This window comes from Pseudopipra pipra, chromosome 3, assembly GCF_036250125.1.
Source record: "Pseudopipra pipra isolate bDixPip1 chromosome 3, bDixPip1.hap1, whole genome shotgun sequence".
Classification (NCBI taxonomy): domain Eukaryota; kingdom Metazoa; phylum Chordata; class Aves; order Passeriformes; family Pipridae; genus Pseudopipra; species Pseudopipra pipra.
The window spans coordinates 6,621,827-6,636,567 of NC_087551.1; the positions used below are offsets into that span (position 1 = coordinate 6,621,827).

Consider the following 14,741-nt stretch of genomic DNA (forward strand, 5'->3'; position numbering starts at 1 on the left):
TCTGTAGGTTTTCATCACCTTCAGGAGGATGGAAGGCAGACCTGGTTCAACTGTGCATTTGTTCTGTAAAGGGAACCCAAGCAGGGGGTGGGACTGCATAGCCTCCAGGGTCCAGTCCAGCCTGATTTATTCTCTGACTCTGTGAAAGGATATATTTTGAAAATAAAATGCATTAATACTATCAAAGCTAAGGTTTACAAAGTAAACCTAAGATGCCCATTTACTGGAGCAAAAGACATCATCTTTCCACAGGACCGTGACCAGCTTGTCTTTACAGCGTGATGCTGATGCTACTGGGACATACGGAGTATTTGTGGCCTGGGACTAAATTAACTGCAGGTCTTCTGGAGACTGTCTTGTAAAATGTTTCAGCACCACGTTCACGTGTTTTGCTTATTCAGTTTGACCCGAGATGTTCATTCCACAAGGACTTTGCTTCGTAAAATGTTGTGTATCACAATTATGTCTAATAACAGTTCGGCAGCAGGGAAGGGTTGCTTTCCTCCATCTTGCCATCAGGAGTAACTAGAACTGTGGCACGGGATTACGTGTGTAAGTCATCTCAGTGCTCTAAATGGGGTTCTCCATCATGCCCTGGGTCTCATCCTCCCCACCCCCCCTGGCAGCAGAACATATTCATCACTGTAAGACAGAGCTTGTTTGTGCCTGAACCCCGCGGTGACTGCGCAGTGTTTTTGTTCTGCCATCACTCAGTTGTTTGTTAGTGCCTGTTTACAACTTAAAAACCTTAAGGGATGGATATCCCACCGTGCTGACTTTGTGTGGCTGGGGCAGAGCTGGAGTTGTTGCTTTGATCTTTTGAATTTTGGTTCGTGCACGTCGTGGGTAACAAAATGCTGCTCAGATAGTTTAGATTTTTGATTCATTCAGGTGTGAGCATTTGCGCTTTTCCTCCTTTATTTGCAGGCATTGCTAAAAATCCGGAGAAATTCCAATAAATTTCAACTCAAACCAATGCTTACAGGGTGCATTTACCTTGTTGTTTATTGTTAGGGCCTAGAACATGCTTTTGGAGGAAATCCCCTGACTCTCCTCACTGCTTTGGTATTTGGTATTGGAGCACATGAACTGGGTTTCTTTGGTAAAAGTAGGCTGGAGAACATGTCCCTAATGCGTTCCACTGGAAAACTGGTGTTCAGCCTTAGGAGCAGAGATACCCTGGCCCAAAACCAAAATAAAACCAGCACCTCGAACAAACAAAAACCCCTGTTCACCACCAGGAAGCACCCGAGCTGTGCCCAGTATTTACAGCACAGCTGTGCTCTTGTTGGTTCTCTGTGCTTGCTAATGAAGATGGACCCAAAGTGGGAAAGTTTAATAGAAAAATGCAGATGAGTCTCAATGTGCCCTTGGTATAGAGGGCAGCTCACGGTGCCTTGCCCAATTCCCCAGGGGCTCTTCCCGTAATCCGGAGCACGACTTGCTATTTGCAAGCCTTTGACTACTCTGAAAGTAAGTGGGCAAAGCTGTTTTTAAAAGTTTACTTTCTGACAGTGGGTGGATTAATAGTAGGAATTGTGTTGGAATTTATTCTGCGTTTGACACCACTGACATAAGCTACTAAGATTTTTTTTGTTTGTTTGTTTTCTAAATATGGGTAAAGATTCTGTGCTATGAATGTTTCCAGAAAGCAGAACGTTACTGAAGTGGAATTTTTTCCCAGGGTCCATCACTACTCTTTGGAGCTTTGGTACCTTCAGCCAGGATTCCCTGTCCTCTCACTTTATTCTTTGGCATATCAGTAATTGCTTCTTTCTAATGGTGTTGGGCTGCAGTTATGAACCACCTGTGGGTAAAAACCCAGTGAATTTAATGACTCTGAAACATTCTAATGTAACTTTTCACAAACGGATTTTAACTTCTTTAAAAATTTTAATTTCTGTAGATAAATTTGTTTTTAAACAAAAAAAAAATTATTTTTTTAAAAATAGATCCTTTGTGATTTTAATTTCTCTGCAAGCTTTTTAAACTGGAACTTTCCATCTTTTTTTGTACAACGCTATAAATGTACCTCATTCCCCCTCTTCCCTTTCAGGAAAGGGAAGGGAAATCTGGAGGCTTAAGTGTAACACCAAATATCAATCTTTCTACTCACTGTCACATGTGCTTCCTTTAAAAGCTGTATTTTTACACACTGGAGATGTGCAATTTGAATGTGTTCACTACAACTTTTTAAGGGCTGATGTTAAAGCCACGTCCTGGTGCTTTTGTGTTATTTCACTGATGTTGCTCAGACTGCTGAGCCCTCGAGATGCTTTGGCCAAAGCGTTGCTCAGAATTACCTCTTTAAACAAATCAGTGAATATTGATCCATATCCATGGAATGTTGCTATGGAATTGCTGCTGTTTGCTCGTTAATTGCTGCAGCTCCCAGTGCTGGCACCAGGGCTTGTTTGTTACATGTGACAATCACTTTATAAATGTCAATAAAATCAAGACAAAAACCTCCAGTACAACTGGAAGTAGCAATTCAGTATTTTCCTCATTATTTTTGGCAGCAAAGTGGTCTTACAAAGCTGTATGCAATAAAACACCAGCCAACTGAGTCCCACACTGTGGCTATAATTACATATTTTTGCTTGCTAATCAGTAGAATTTTTCTGTGTACACTATTATACTTTAATGGTTCTGTTGCAACACCAAATTTACTACAATGTTCTCTTGAAGAAAATGGCACATAATGATTTCGTATTTACTACAAGAAGATATTAAACTAAATAATACATAATGATGCTGCACAGATTAACCAGCTCTTTAGTTCTTCTGTTCCTTATCTACCCTTTAATAGTGTTTTAGGACAAACATCAAGTTATTTGGGAGGGAATTACCAGAATTACCGAACTGGTAAATATAGCCATCTGAGTGGGATGTCTTGTTTCTTACTCCAAAACTATTAGATTGTAAATTTAAGCTGTGCTTAGGACTTTAATTTCTCTTCCCACAACTCATGAAGCATAGGGAGGGTTGCAGCCAGCTCAGATAAGTAATAAGTTCATTAATTACAGGCTTACCTTTCTTGTAGGTTAAAAAACTTGTGTGGGACTTGATTAAACGAGGTGTTGTGGTGTGGCCCTGTGGAGGGCTGGGGAGGGAACAGCTCAGGGAAGCTTCCCATGCAGCCTTGGGAATCAGAGTCTTCCATTAACTCCAGAGGTCACTTGCTGTTGTCAGGCTCTGTGTCCTTCTCCTTTTTTTTGTATTATTTCTGTCCAAAGTGATTACACTGCAAAAAAAAACCCTAGTAAAGGGCACTGTGGAAGGCATGTTGTCTCACACTCTTGCCATTATCTTGGTTTTAATTCTGATGTTAAATAAATAAATAAGCAGACACTCAAGTGTTTTTATTCCTTTTCTTTTTTATTCGTGGGTCACTTAATTTCCACTTGATCATTATGAATATATCTGACAATCTTAACTTAGTATAAGGCTTTTCCATTTACCTTGGAAGCAGAACTTCCCTGTCAGAGGCAATCTGTCCAGGGGTGGAAAGGGAAGGCATGGTCTGCTGATGGCAGCTTGCCCCCTTTACTGCAGATACAGTTAATTATGTGTGAAGGTTGTGCTGATGCCTCTAATATTTTTATAGATTTGTCAGATTCTGCAATGCAATCTGACATATTAGTGAGAGTAAATAGCTTCCCTTCTGCATTTCATTTGCATTGTGAGTCTGTATCAGGGTATGATACTGTTTTTATAGGGGAACTTGTACTTGGTGTGTTATTTTTGCACGGAAAACATTTGATATTTCAGCATTGCTGAGTGTTGATTGTGTCCTAGATCTTGTGAGTTATCTTTTGGCAAGATCTTTTGAGTTATCCTTGTCTTGATTATGTTGCACATATGATCTGTCACAGCCTCTCAACAATAGGAAAGAGTATTTGAGACTTTTTATGGGTAATTAGTTCTCAGGCTTGTGTTAAAACGCTGTCTGAAAGAACCTTCTTCATACATCATTTTCTGGTTAATCTAGTGTTTACCTTTTCCTTCCCTTGTATTTATTCCATTAGAATACATTGTAATGTGTTCAATTGGATTCACCTATTGCAAGGCAATCTTGGTATAATTAATGCTGTTAATTAATCTGGCTTGAAACAGCACTCCAAATTGAGAGGATGTTTCTGTGATTGCAGACTGAGAAGTATCTCCACCAAGTTTTTCTCCCTTCAGTGGTTCAGGCTAAAAGTAAATTAGCACGAGTGAAAATGGCCTAGGAAATAAGCAAACCAGCTGCTCCTCAGTGAACAACCTGGAGTATTCCTGGAGTACTCCTGGAGTATTCCTATAGCCCGTTCAGCCTTGCTACAAGCCTGAGTATCTCTGTGTTGATACCCAGACTTACTCCTTTGTTCATTCCAGCTGCTGCCCTAATTCTGAGTTCCCACAATCCCTGTGTTGTTTTAAGTCCCTTTTGAAGTGTGCCCAGCACTGGACGTACTTTCCCTCTGTAACTGAACTTTCCTCCTGCATTTTCTTCATCCTCTCTCTCTCTCTCTCTCAGATGGTGCATCCTGGAAACCTCCATGACAATTCCGTGCTGCTGCACGGTCAAGCTGAACCCGTTTGGGTTAGAGGGGAAGGGAAGAGTTGCCTCTTGAAAACAAGCAAAGGAACTGCTTACAAAAAGTGTTTAGAATGTAATACCTGAAGTCCTAAGTCCCAAAAGCTTTTTCTTGGCAGATCTTTCTTTGGGAGGACTTTTCAGGGAAGTGGAGCTATTCACCTGGCACCACATACTTCCTTTGTTTGGCTCAGGCTCAGGGTCTTCTCCCGGGTTTTCTCCAAAGCTTTAATGGATTCTTTCATTCCAGCAGTGATTTGCAGTGTTCTGGTGCTCGCTGCACCCTATGGCTAAAAAGAAAAATCACCTTCTCCCATGTCTGGATTCGTTATATTTACTTAGAAGTCGTATTTCCTTCAGGAAGCCCTTAGGCTTCAAATCCAGAAAGACCTGTGTGAGAATGCCTTTCTTTCCATGTTCTCTGACAAGAAGGGGCTGGATCACATCCTCTTGCGTTTCTGTAGGGGAAAAAGTGGTTAACTTCATACTTAAAACAAAAAAAAAATCATTATACCTTTAAAATTCTTTGGTATGACATTCCAGCAGCCTTTAGGGCTGTGAGGATGCACCACACAGTCATTTTACAATTATTACTTGGTAGCCTGCTCTGTTTAAATCCTTGACCTGTGCCTGTCAACTGCTGGCTGATCATTGTGAATAAATTTGTATAATCACTGTGTGCTGGCTGCTTAATAACTACACTCCAAATGTGCAGATACCTATTCTGGCTTAATACAATTCATCTGCTGTGACCAGCCCGTGTGCACTTGGTACTTTTGAAACATTTGCAAGTAATAGAACACACCATTGGAGCCCTAAAATGCTGAAACTTCCAGAGAAGGAAAAGACCTACTGCAAACCAGATAAACAAACAAAACCCCAAGAAAAGTACATATCAAACAACTGGGGAAAGGCTGAGATAATTGGGGTTGTCCAGCCTGGAAAAGGGAAGGCTTCGGAGTGACCGGATTGTGGCCTTCCAGTGCCTGAAGGGAGTGACTGAAAAGATGGACAGAGGCTTTTTAGAAGAGCATGGAGTGACAGGAGCAGGGGGGATGGATTCACACTGACAGGAACTGGGTTTAGATTTGACATCAGGAGGAAGTTCTTTGCTGTGAGGGTGGTGAGGCCCTGGCACAGCTTTCCCAGAGATGTTGTGGCTGTCCCATCCCTGGAAGAGTTCAAGGCCATTTGGATGGAGCTCTGAGCAGCCTGGTCTAGTGGAAGGTGTCCCTGCCCATGGCAGAGGCGTTGGAACTGGATGATCTTTAAGGTCCCTTCCAACCCAAACCATTCTGTGATTCTCTGATTCTGTTTTGTCTGTGTGTGTTGTAAATAGGGGGGAAAAAAAACAAACCAAAAACTTCTTTAAAGACTATAGAAAGTTTTTCTATTTTCAGTCTGTTTTTCTAGGTTAGCAGCATGCCTTTACTCAGAATAACCTGCAGTACTTATTTATTTCCTTGCCAATGATGCTGTCTGCATTACACAGAGAACTAAGGAAAATGGGAAGTTACAAATTCAAATACTTGTGTGAATCTGAGATGGTCACAGAATGCTTGTCAAAAAAACCCCAAAAAACAAAACACCAAGGAAAAAAGCAGGTCCAGAGTGATATAGAGAAGACATCTTGCTCAGCTTTGTGATTTTCCGGTGCCGAAGGGTTGGAAGGATATTCTGTGGAAGGCTGGTCATTTCTTTCTCTGATCTTTCCCTCTGCTTTTAAGCATTTCCTTTGCCATCACATGAGATTGGTTGCTGAGACAGATGGACAGCCAGTCTCACCAGTCAGTCCATTTCTGTGTTCTTTATTGCTGCAGCAGAACATTAGGAAATAGCTCTTTAAAAATAAAATCTGATTTTCATTGCCCTTTCAGGCTTTTTATCTTATTATTAGATATGCTTTTTATCTTATTATTAGATTCTTTTTCTTTTGCTGCTTCTCAGAATTTAACTTAATGTTTCCAAACAGTGCAGGAGGAGAAAAAGACTAAAAATGCACTAGACAGAGGTTGGTATGATGGAAGTAGCCTGATGTCTTCAATAGCTTAATAGCCATCGTGGCAAGAGAGGGTTTCAGGGAGATTTTAAAGGCAGTAATGTGGATATTTACTGAAGAATGAGAGTCCTGGAATAACAGCACTGTAACATGAACAAAAATCCAGGATCAAGTAGGCATCCCAGCAACGAAATGTAGGTGAACCATTGTGTCCTTCCAACCTGTTCATTATCCAGCTGGAAATGAAGTGCTGTGACTGCCCAGGGGGCTGAGGGAAGTGGCCAAACCCCACTTCTTCAGGGTGATACCACAGAAAAACTTGCAGTTGCTTAATAATTTGGGAAGCTGGGGGGGAGCAGGTTGGGAGGAATATGAGCTGAGTTTGGTTGGATAGCACAGAGTAGCCTGAATTTGCCCAGATTTCAGCTCCTGATTTCCCTTCTTGTAAACAACAACAAGCAGCTCTGTGCTGCAGGGAGGTGTTTGGGGCTGAGCTGTCTCCCTTCCATCTGGAGAGGAGTGTGGCACGTCAGGTGTCTCAGCACTAACACAATTAAAAGGAAGGCAATGGTTCCTTCACACATGCCTTAATGTCAGCAGTTTGGACTGGGGAAGAAAACTGGAAAAACACTATTGGAGCCTTTCCTACTTTTTTTTTTTTTTTTTTTTTTTTTTTTTTTGCCTGCCAAAAGTGTGACATTCAGACAGGTTTATCAGCCCTGTGTTTCTCTGAGCCCTTCTGCTGCTCGAGTGGGCTGACAAAAGTGTGAATCCTATTGACATTATAAATCCATCCCCAAAATTGGAGCGGAGCGCTCGGAGACTGAGAAAGATGGTGTCATAAATGTGAGATAAAACAAACACCTTCTTTATTGTTTGGTCATTAATGGGAGGAATTTGCCAGTTGTGACAGAACAACTTTTACTTGGCTTTTCCTTAGTTTTAAATGTGAGTTTCTGGTATCCCAAGGTACTTAACTAAAATAAAAAATCTGCCAGAATTGGTGAGTTTACTGTTGGTTTGTGTTTTTGTCAAAGTGAGAATTAACTGGCTGTGTGCAATAAATGTGAGACACTTAAAATTTAACAGGTTTGTGGGTAAGTGAGCTTTATTTTGAATCATTGTTGATTCCTTTATCCATATGTTTTTTTACCAGTTTATAGCGTGGACATTGATTATGTTGGATCTTTCAGCTGCTTTTGTGATATGCTTGACTGGAACTGCATCCAGCTAAGGGCAGCCTTCTCCTAAAACAACCAGTAGGTTTTAAAATTTAATTCCCAGCCCTTTTCACCATGGCAGGCAATTACTGGTGAATTTTAATGCTAAATTTGCAGGATTTCAGCTAAATGGTATTATAAAATACAAGTTTTCCATGTCTGACACCTGCCATTGTTATGAGTAGTTTTGTTCCTTGCAGCAGAATAATGATTTTGTTATGTCTTCTTAATAATTTTCATTAAATTCCCTCTGCTTTGGAGTCAGGAGGACCCCAAATTTTAATTCTGGCTGAAATGTGCGTGCTCAGAATGTTGAGTCTGAAGAAATGAAGGCACTCTACAGAGACTGTGGATTGACACATTAGGTAATCAGTCACTTAAGCAACAAGACTTACAGCTCTCATTTTGGTCTTGATTTAAGTCAGGTGTAGGCACTGAGAGTTTCTAAAAATAAGAATATTTAAGGAACTGTAAGTGTAGATTGTCTGTGGTGAAATGTGAACCTAATTCAGAGACCCAGCCATCTCAAAATAAATGGTTCATCTCAAAATAAATGGTTCATCTGTGCTTTTTGTGTTTGAAATGGAGAATTTTAAGGCCTAAAACAGATGATGCTTTTAAACTCCACGAGATCATGGCCAGGAAGTGCTGTATAATTGCTAAGTATTTAAAATTAATTATGTTGGAGGCCTATAAACCAGTGCATTGATTGAAAATCTTCAGTTCATTAAACTTCCCAGTGGCAGAGGCCATCTCTGTGATATAAACTGCCGTCCCAGCACGGCCTGGCATCTGTGTTGGGATCGTTTTTAGATGCCCACCTTTGTTCATTAGACCAGCAGCTGTTGTCTCTTGCTGGGCAGGATTTATTTCCCCCTGGCATCGCTCTCAGAGGGGCAGTTTCAACTTTGGCAGCACTTGCTTACAATGAACTTCTTAGAGGTACTTTTTTTTTATTGCAGGATGAGATTGGGTTTTGCTGCCAGTTGGGGTTTTTTGGGTTGTTATTTGGGGGTTCAGTGGGGTTTTTTTGTCTGTTGTGGGGTTTTTTTCCCTTCTGGTTGCCTCACACATCCTTGCAATGGATGTTTTTGAAAGGTCCACAACGATTGAGGACACGTTTAGCAGAGATTTACTCCAGTCTGGGCAAAGCAGCTTCCTCTTGTGTCCCCCTGGCAGTGTCTCTGATATAAGGACAATATTCTGGTTTTATCCACTCCTGGCATTTGCCCTGTGGAGGAAGGAACAGCACCATTTCCTGGATAAATCAGGCACAGGTGACTTACTTAAATAACTAAACCTCCTGAATCTTCCTGCTGAAAAGGAGGAATAAAAATCTGGGAAAGCACCAGAGAACAGGTATTACTGTGGAAAAAAAGAATAGATGGACTCTTGAAATGCAACACAATCAATCTGCATATGTTGTTTACATCAGAGCTTCACTTTGTTCAGATTCTCACACAAGGTCACAAAAGAAATTTGGGCCTTATTATTCCTGGGGGAGTTTATATTTTTTTGCTGTGGTGTTTGATTACCTTACCCTTTTTTATTACCATCTGCAATGCAAGGCTAGTTTTGCTGAGGTTATTTTTTTTTTTTAAGCAGCATCCCATGATACCCTTAATTCTGTGTTTCCTGCGCTTTTGCTTCATTTGCAATTTTAAGAGATTTTTCTATAAGAAATAGGTTTGTTCTGTATTGTACACCAGTAAATTAGCTAGGTTTTTTATAACTATATAACTTTAACCCTTTAATTCTGGAGAACAAATGCAATTGCTTCACAATAAATTAAATAAGAAGGGATTTAACCTGTTACACCCGTCAGCGTGCAGTGAGAAGGATGGTCAAAGATTCCATATTCCACATTGTTATTAATACACTGTCCTTTTGCATGAGAGTTTTATTTTGATACTTGATCTTGTTCATCTATTTTATGCAATTATTTCCATGTGACTTCACTGTGCGAGCAATGCCATTGACTGCAGCAGCTTTGAAAGGTGTTTTTCTTCATTAATGGCTTCTGCTGAATTGTTGGGAGAACAAAATGCTGTTCCTGGTGGCTCCTAAAACTTGTGGAAGCATGCAAGAGAATTGCTAATATTATTTTTCGTGGAAAAGATTCGGAGCAGTACTTTTAATAGCTTTACACAAGCATGAACAGCTTGAACTATGGAGCTGAATCAGAAGGTTCTTGAGCCATCAAAATATAGTTCACGTTTCTAGGTCTTCAAAACTGAGAATCCCCTTCCCTGTGCTTGTCCAGGAGGGTGCATGAGGGAAGAGAGACCAAAATCCTTAGAAATAGGTTGGTTTATAAGCTTGAAACCTGTTCCAAGAAGCACAGTCTCAATGAGGATGGTTGCAAGCCCTGCCTTCAGTGCCTTCAAGTGTTGCTGGTTAATCACTGTCAGAATGGAGACAGGATTTCTTGCCAGTGATGACTAACAGTTTTTTACTGGGGTTTTCCCATGTCTTTCCCAGAGCTGTGAAGTGGCAGGTCACTTGTGTGTGGAAATTACCCAAAACATGTATGTGATCTCCACGAACCTCGATGGGAAGGCAGCCTGGGGAAGAAAGTGAGGCAGAGTGAGGGCATTTTCCAGTGGTTGTAGAAAGCAGTGACAAGGCAAAGTTTGATCACGGTCATGTGAGGCCAAGTCAGACTTGACCATAAGGGTCTGGGCTTTTCAGCCAGCTGCACAAAGAAGTTCTAGGGAAGGAACAATGGGATAGGATGGAAAATTTCTCAGCTCTGGTTAGCAGAATGCAGATGAGCAGCTATCCAGCAAACAGATGATTCAGATGAGATCTCTGAAACCAGTGTATCAAAGGTTCTTCACTGTCCTGTTCATTTGGCAGCATGACATTATTATCACATAAATCTCTTTTTTCTTACTACACACAATAACAATATATCTTTGGCCATCATTTTTCCCTCCTGAGGTTGTTGTCATTATCTGTAATTTCCACAAAGTTTCCATGTTAACAGGGCTTACCTCTCTGTACACTGGCATTACCAGTTGTTGCACAGGTCCAACAAACAAAATAGCTCATGTGAATGTTTTGTGAATTCCTGTTTCATGCTTTTTTTTTTTAATTAATGCAGCTAAGACATGTTTTAGCAGAGTCTAAAATCACATTCAGATTTGTTAATCCCCTCTACCTTTCCTTTGCCAATTATTTTCTTTGTGTTATGCAGAGTGCTCAGATTTGGCAATATATTTCACTGCTTGGGTTTTGTTTTAAGAATTATTAAACCTGTGTTCTGCAGTGTATATTAGATTATATTATTGGAAACAGAGTATTTCTAGCAGGATTTATTGAAATTATCATATTAAATGAAAAATGTGTACATAGACCAGAGGTCATCTCTGTTCATATATTTAATAAAGTATGGAAAAAAGAGGTTGTTTTGAGAACTTTGACTGGTTTGGTGTCTGGGTTTTCTCTTTGGTGGTGTTCTCCCCCCTCCTTCATTCTTCTGTGTCAGTCACTGAAGTACATGAAATGCTAATTTCTACTTTTCCATCCATGCCTGTCTGGATTATTCAATCACTTCATGTTGTGCCACCTTTATAAGGGAAGTTTGCACATTTACTTTTTCAGGTTTGGCAGATGTCTTCCCTTGTCCTTGTCATGTGTCAGGATTGGTTGTGATGGAATTGATTTTCCTGTTAAGAATTCAATTTCTTTTCAATTAGTCTTTCAGCTTTCTGGAGGCTTCTTGGATTGCAAAGGCTGGACACAGACCTGTGTGGAACCAGCTCCAGGAAGCCACTGATAGACTGCCTTTATCATGGTTTCCTTTGTCCACTACTCCTGGGGTGAAAGGCTTCTTCCTCTGTAAAGAATCATGCAGAAAGTGCTGGTTTTGTGTTGGTGTCTCAGGAAATACTAATGTTGGTAAAGATTGTGGTGGTGGTGCTTATAAAATTATACTTGAGGTTGGTTTCAGTGCATACAGGTTTGGGAAAGCGTTTAGTAATTAAGTGAAAATAATTAAATCGGATGTTGTGAGCACAGGAGGGATTTCAAACGTTCTTTTTTCCCCCTCGAGGTTACAAAATATTACTCTTGCATTAGCATCTTAGAGTCTCTTGAGCAGAGATTTTGGGTAAGTTAAAACCAAGTTCAGCTAAGGCAGAGCAAGAAGAGATAGGGAGTGCACAACATGCTCACAACTGGTGGATTGGCATCCATGTTCTTTTCAGTAAGAAAGTTTTAGAAAACTCCACTGAAAGTGCAACATCACATGATTCTTAATTATCTTTCTGTCTAATATAAAGTATTTCAAAATGACAGTTTGAAAATCAGCGGCACTTGTGGCCAGGATGAGGATGGAGTACCAGGAGCTGCTTATCCAATTTGACTGGGTCACCTGAACGTCAACTCTGGCACAGAACTCTTTAAAAAAGGCAGTCAGTAGAAGAATGTTTCATCCATTTGAAGCTGTTTTCTGCCTCTCCACTTGAGATATGTGGCTTCAGGAAACACTCAACACCTTACAAAGCCAGCTGTGCCTTTGATCCAGGAAGGCCACTCGTCGTTTCCATTGCAGCTTCAAAAACCATCCTGCAGGAAGGGCTGTTCCTGCTCCCCTGCATCCCGGTGGGCAGTGAGTGCTCAGCAGGGATGCTGAGTGCCCAACCCTTGGGTTGCCCAAATCTGAGCCCAGATCTACAGTTTATGCTGTGCATCTCTTGGAAGCCCATCCACACCTGGCTTTTCAACCCTGTTCTGGTTTAACTGCTTCCGATAAGCTCTTGGGTACTGCTTTAACTTTGAACTGGTAAAACCTGAAAGAAAATCTGAAATAAATATAGGATGATACGCATCCAGAATCTTTCTTTTCTCCATAAGTATTTGTTCAGCCTTTATACCTGAGCTCAACCTTTTTGAGTGGATATTGTAATTTATATGATGATTATTTCTCCCAGTTGAACTCCGTCGTTGCTGCTGAATTAGGGCCCTGCTGTAGTTAATATGTTCATGCATAAACAATTTCCCTTATTATTTTGTATCCTGTTTCTCAAACTTTTTTGCTATAATTACAGTAAATGATTTCTTGGATTGCATGTTGAGAGGGCAGAATTGCTGTGCCAGCAGCCTTGGTTTATTCTTTTGCTGGCTCCTGAGGGTAATAAGATCTATGCACTCTACTAATTTTCTTGCATACTTAGCTGCAATTGCAACCTTTAGTAATTATTTTTTAATTAACTCCAAAGTGTTGCATGAATAATGCAAAATTTAAAAAAAGAATGTAAAAAGGAAAAAAGGTCAACATTAGGGGGTTTTTTTTAATATTTCAAACCCATAAGCATTATTTCTTGGAATTTTTGTGTAAGGCATTAGTGGGACAGTGACATTAAATGATTTGCACAATTGTAGAAGTATCAGAGGTGTGTAGTAAAAGAGATGGGGATCACACTTGTTTTCATAATTTGTACGGAGAATTTCTTAGAGCCTTGAATAAACCCCTTTTCTAACACTGAAATTTTTATTCTCCTTTACCTTTTCTGGATGTTTTCTTTCCAATTAGCAACAAGTTGACTGACTATTATGTTTTTGAAAAACACACAGACTGAAAAAAAAATAATATATATTTGGGTGTCGACCTGCAGATCGGTGGGTCTGTGGATGTGAAAACGGGCAGTAAATGTTTGTGATGATCTATTTGAGTGAAATGTAAGGACTGGGGTTTCTTGACCAAGTGTTTTTTGGTTTTTTTTTGCAGTGGATGGCTGCATACACAGAGCTGCTGGGCCCTGCTTGGTTGCTGAGTGTCGGAACCTGAGCGGGTGTGAGACTGGACAGGCCAAAATCACCTGTGGGTACGACCTGCCTGCCAAATGTAAGTCAGCCTTTCCTCAGAGCTTTCCTTCTCAACACGTGCTGCTGGTGTGCAGCCTCCATTTCCCTCTGGTCTAATTCAACAAGGTATTCATTTGACAGAATTAGCAGGGGGACTTAATTAAGCATGTTCTGTAATGATGTTCTTCCCCGCAAAGCGATCCAGGCCTTTCCAGGCGATTATTTCACCTGCGTTATCCGATGGAAACCTCCGTGTCTCTGAAATAGAAAGCGTTTCTTTCATGTTTGTTTTTGTCTTTGCAAGCTAAAACCTATCCTTTCATATGCATAATAAAGGATTGGAAATGCTCTATGAAGTATGAACAAAATATACATTATCATATTTAAGCTGCGCCGAGGCAGCTTTTGGAAATGCTGCATATTTCATATTCCTCGTGCAGATTCCTTGATCGGGAATACTTTGAGAGCCCGGGAGATCAAAGCCATGCATTGTGTTTTCAGCTGCTACGTGGCATCTGATTGGCAATTAGTGCAAAGGCATCTGTCACACTTCAGCTTTCAACAGAGTGCAGCCCCGTGCTGGAATGTTTTTGTGCTTTGAAAGTGGAATTGTCAGAATTCCAGTCCTGTTTCGAGTAGGAAGACGGTGGTTTGACCGCGTTGTGTGGATGTTGAGCTCATCTTGGAAAACACTTTCGTGTTGACAGCACATTGGTCAGCCAGTGAGAATAAAAAGTGGGAAATCTTTGCAGTTTAGGATCTTACAGAATAGTATATTAAGATATGAAGATAAAAGTACCAAGAAACCATTGCAAACAGCAATATATATATATAAAATCTAGTTATAACTAGAATTCAAACTCTTTTTTTGTATGCAGGTTGCAGCAGGATCATGTCTCACTCAAAAATATTCAAATCTCTCTGAATTGTGATGGAAACCCAAAAGCTCACTGCACTATCAGGTTCCCTTTAGGTTTCTGTGGCTCTTAATGCCACGAGAAAACTGTGTTCCCAGTCATTTTTTGGCACCTTCTATGGTGATGATAACAAGAGCTTCCAATTTTTTTCTTTGACAGTGGGAATTTCTATGTGCAGAAAAACTTTGGTTTACTTTATATGTAGTTTTACCACA

General features: G+C 40.5%; 1 protein-coding gene across 4 annotated transcripts in view; it reads left to right on the plus strand.

Annotated features, from left to right (window-relative positions):
* Positions 1 to 14,741, plus strand: part of MACROD2 (mono-ADP ribosylhydrolase 2) — an 841,246-nt gene that overhangs the window by 237,247 nt on the left and 589,258 nt on the right. For all 4 annotated transcript variants that reach the window (XM_064647572.1, XM_064647573.1, XM_064647575.1 and 1 more), the window contains one exon: positions 13,533 to 13,649. In XM_064647572.1, coding sequence (XP_064503642.1) covers positions 13,533 to 13,649 — 117 coding nt within the window. The remainder of the gene's footprint in view (positions 1 to 13,532; positions 13,650 to 14,741) is intronic.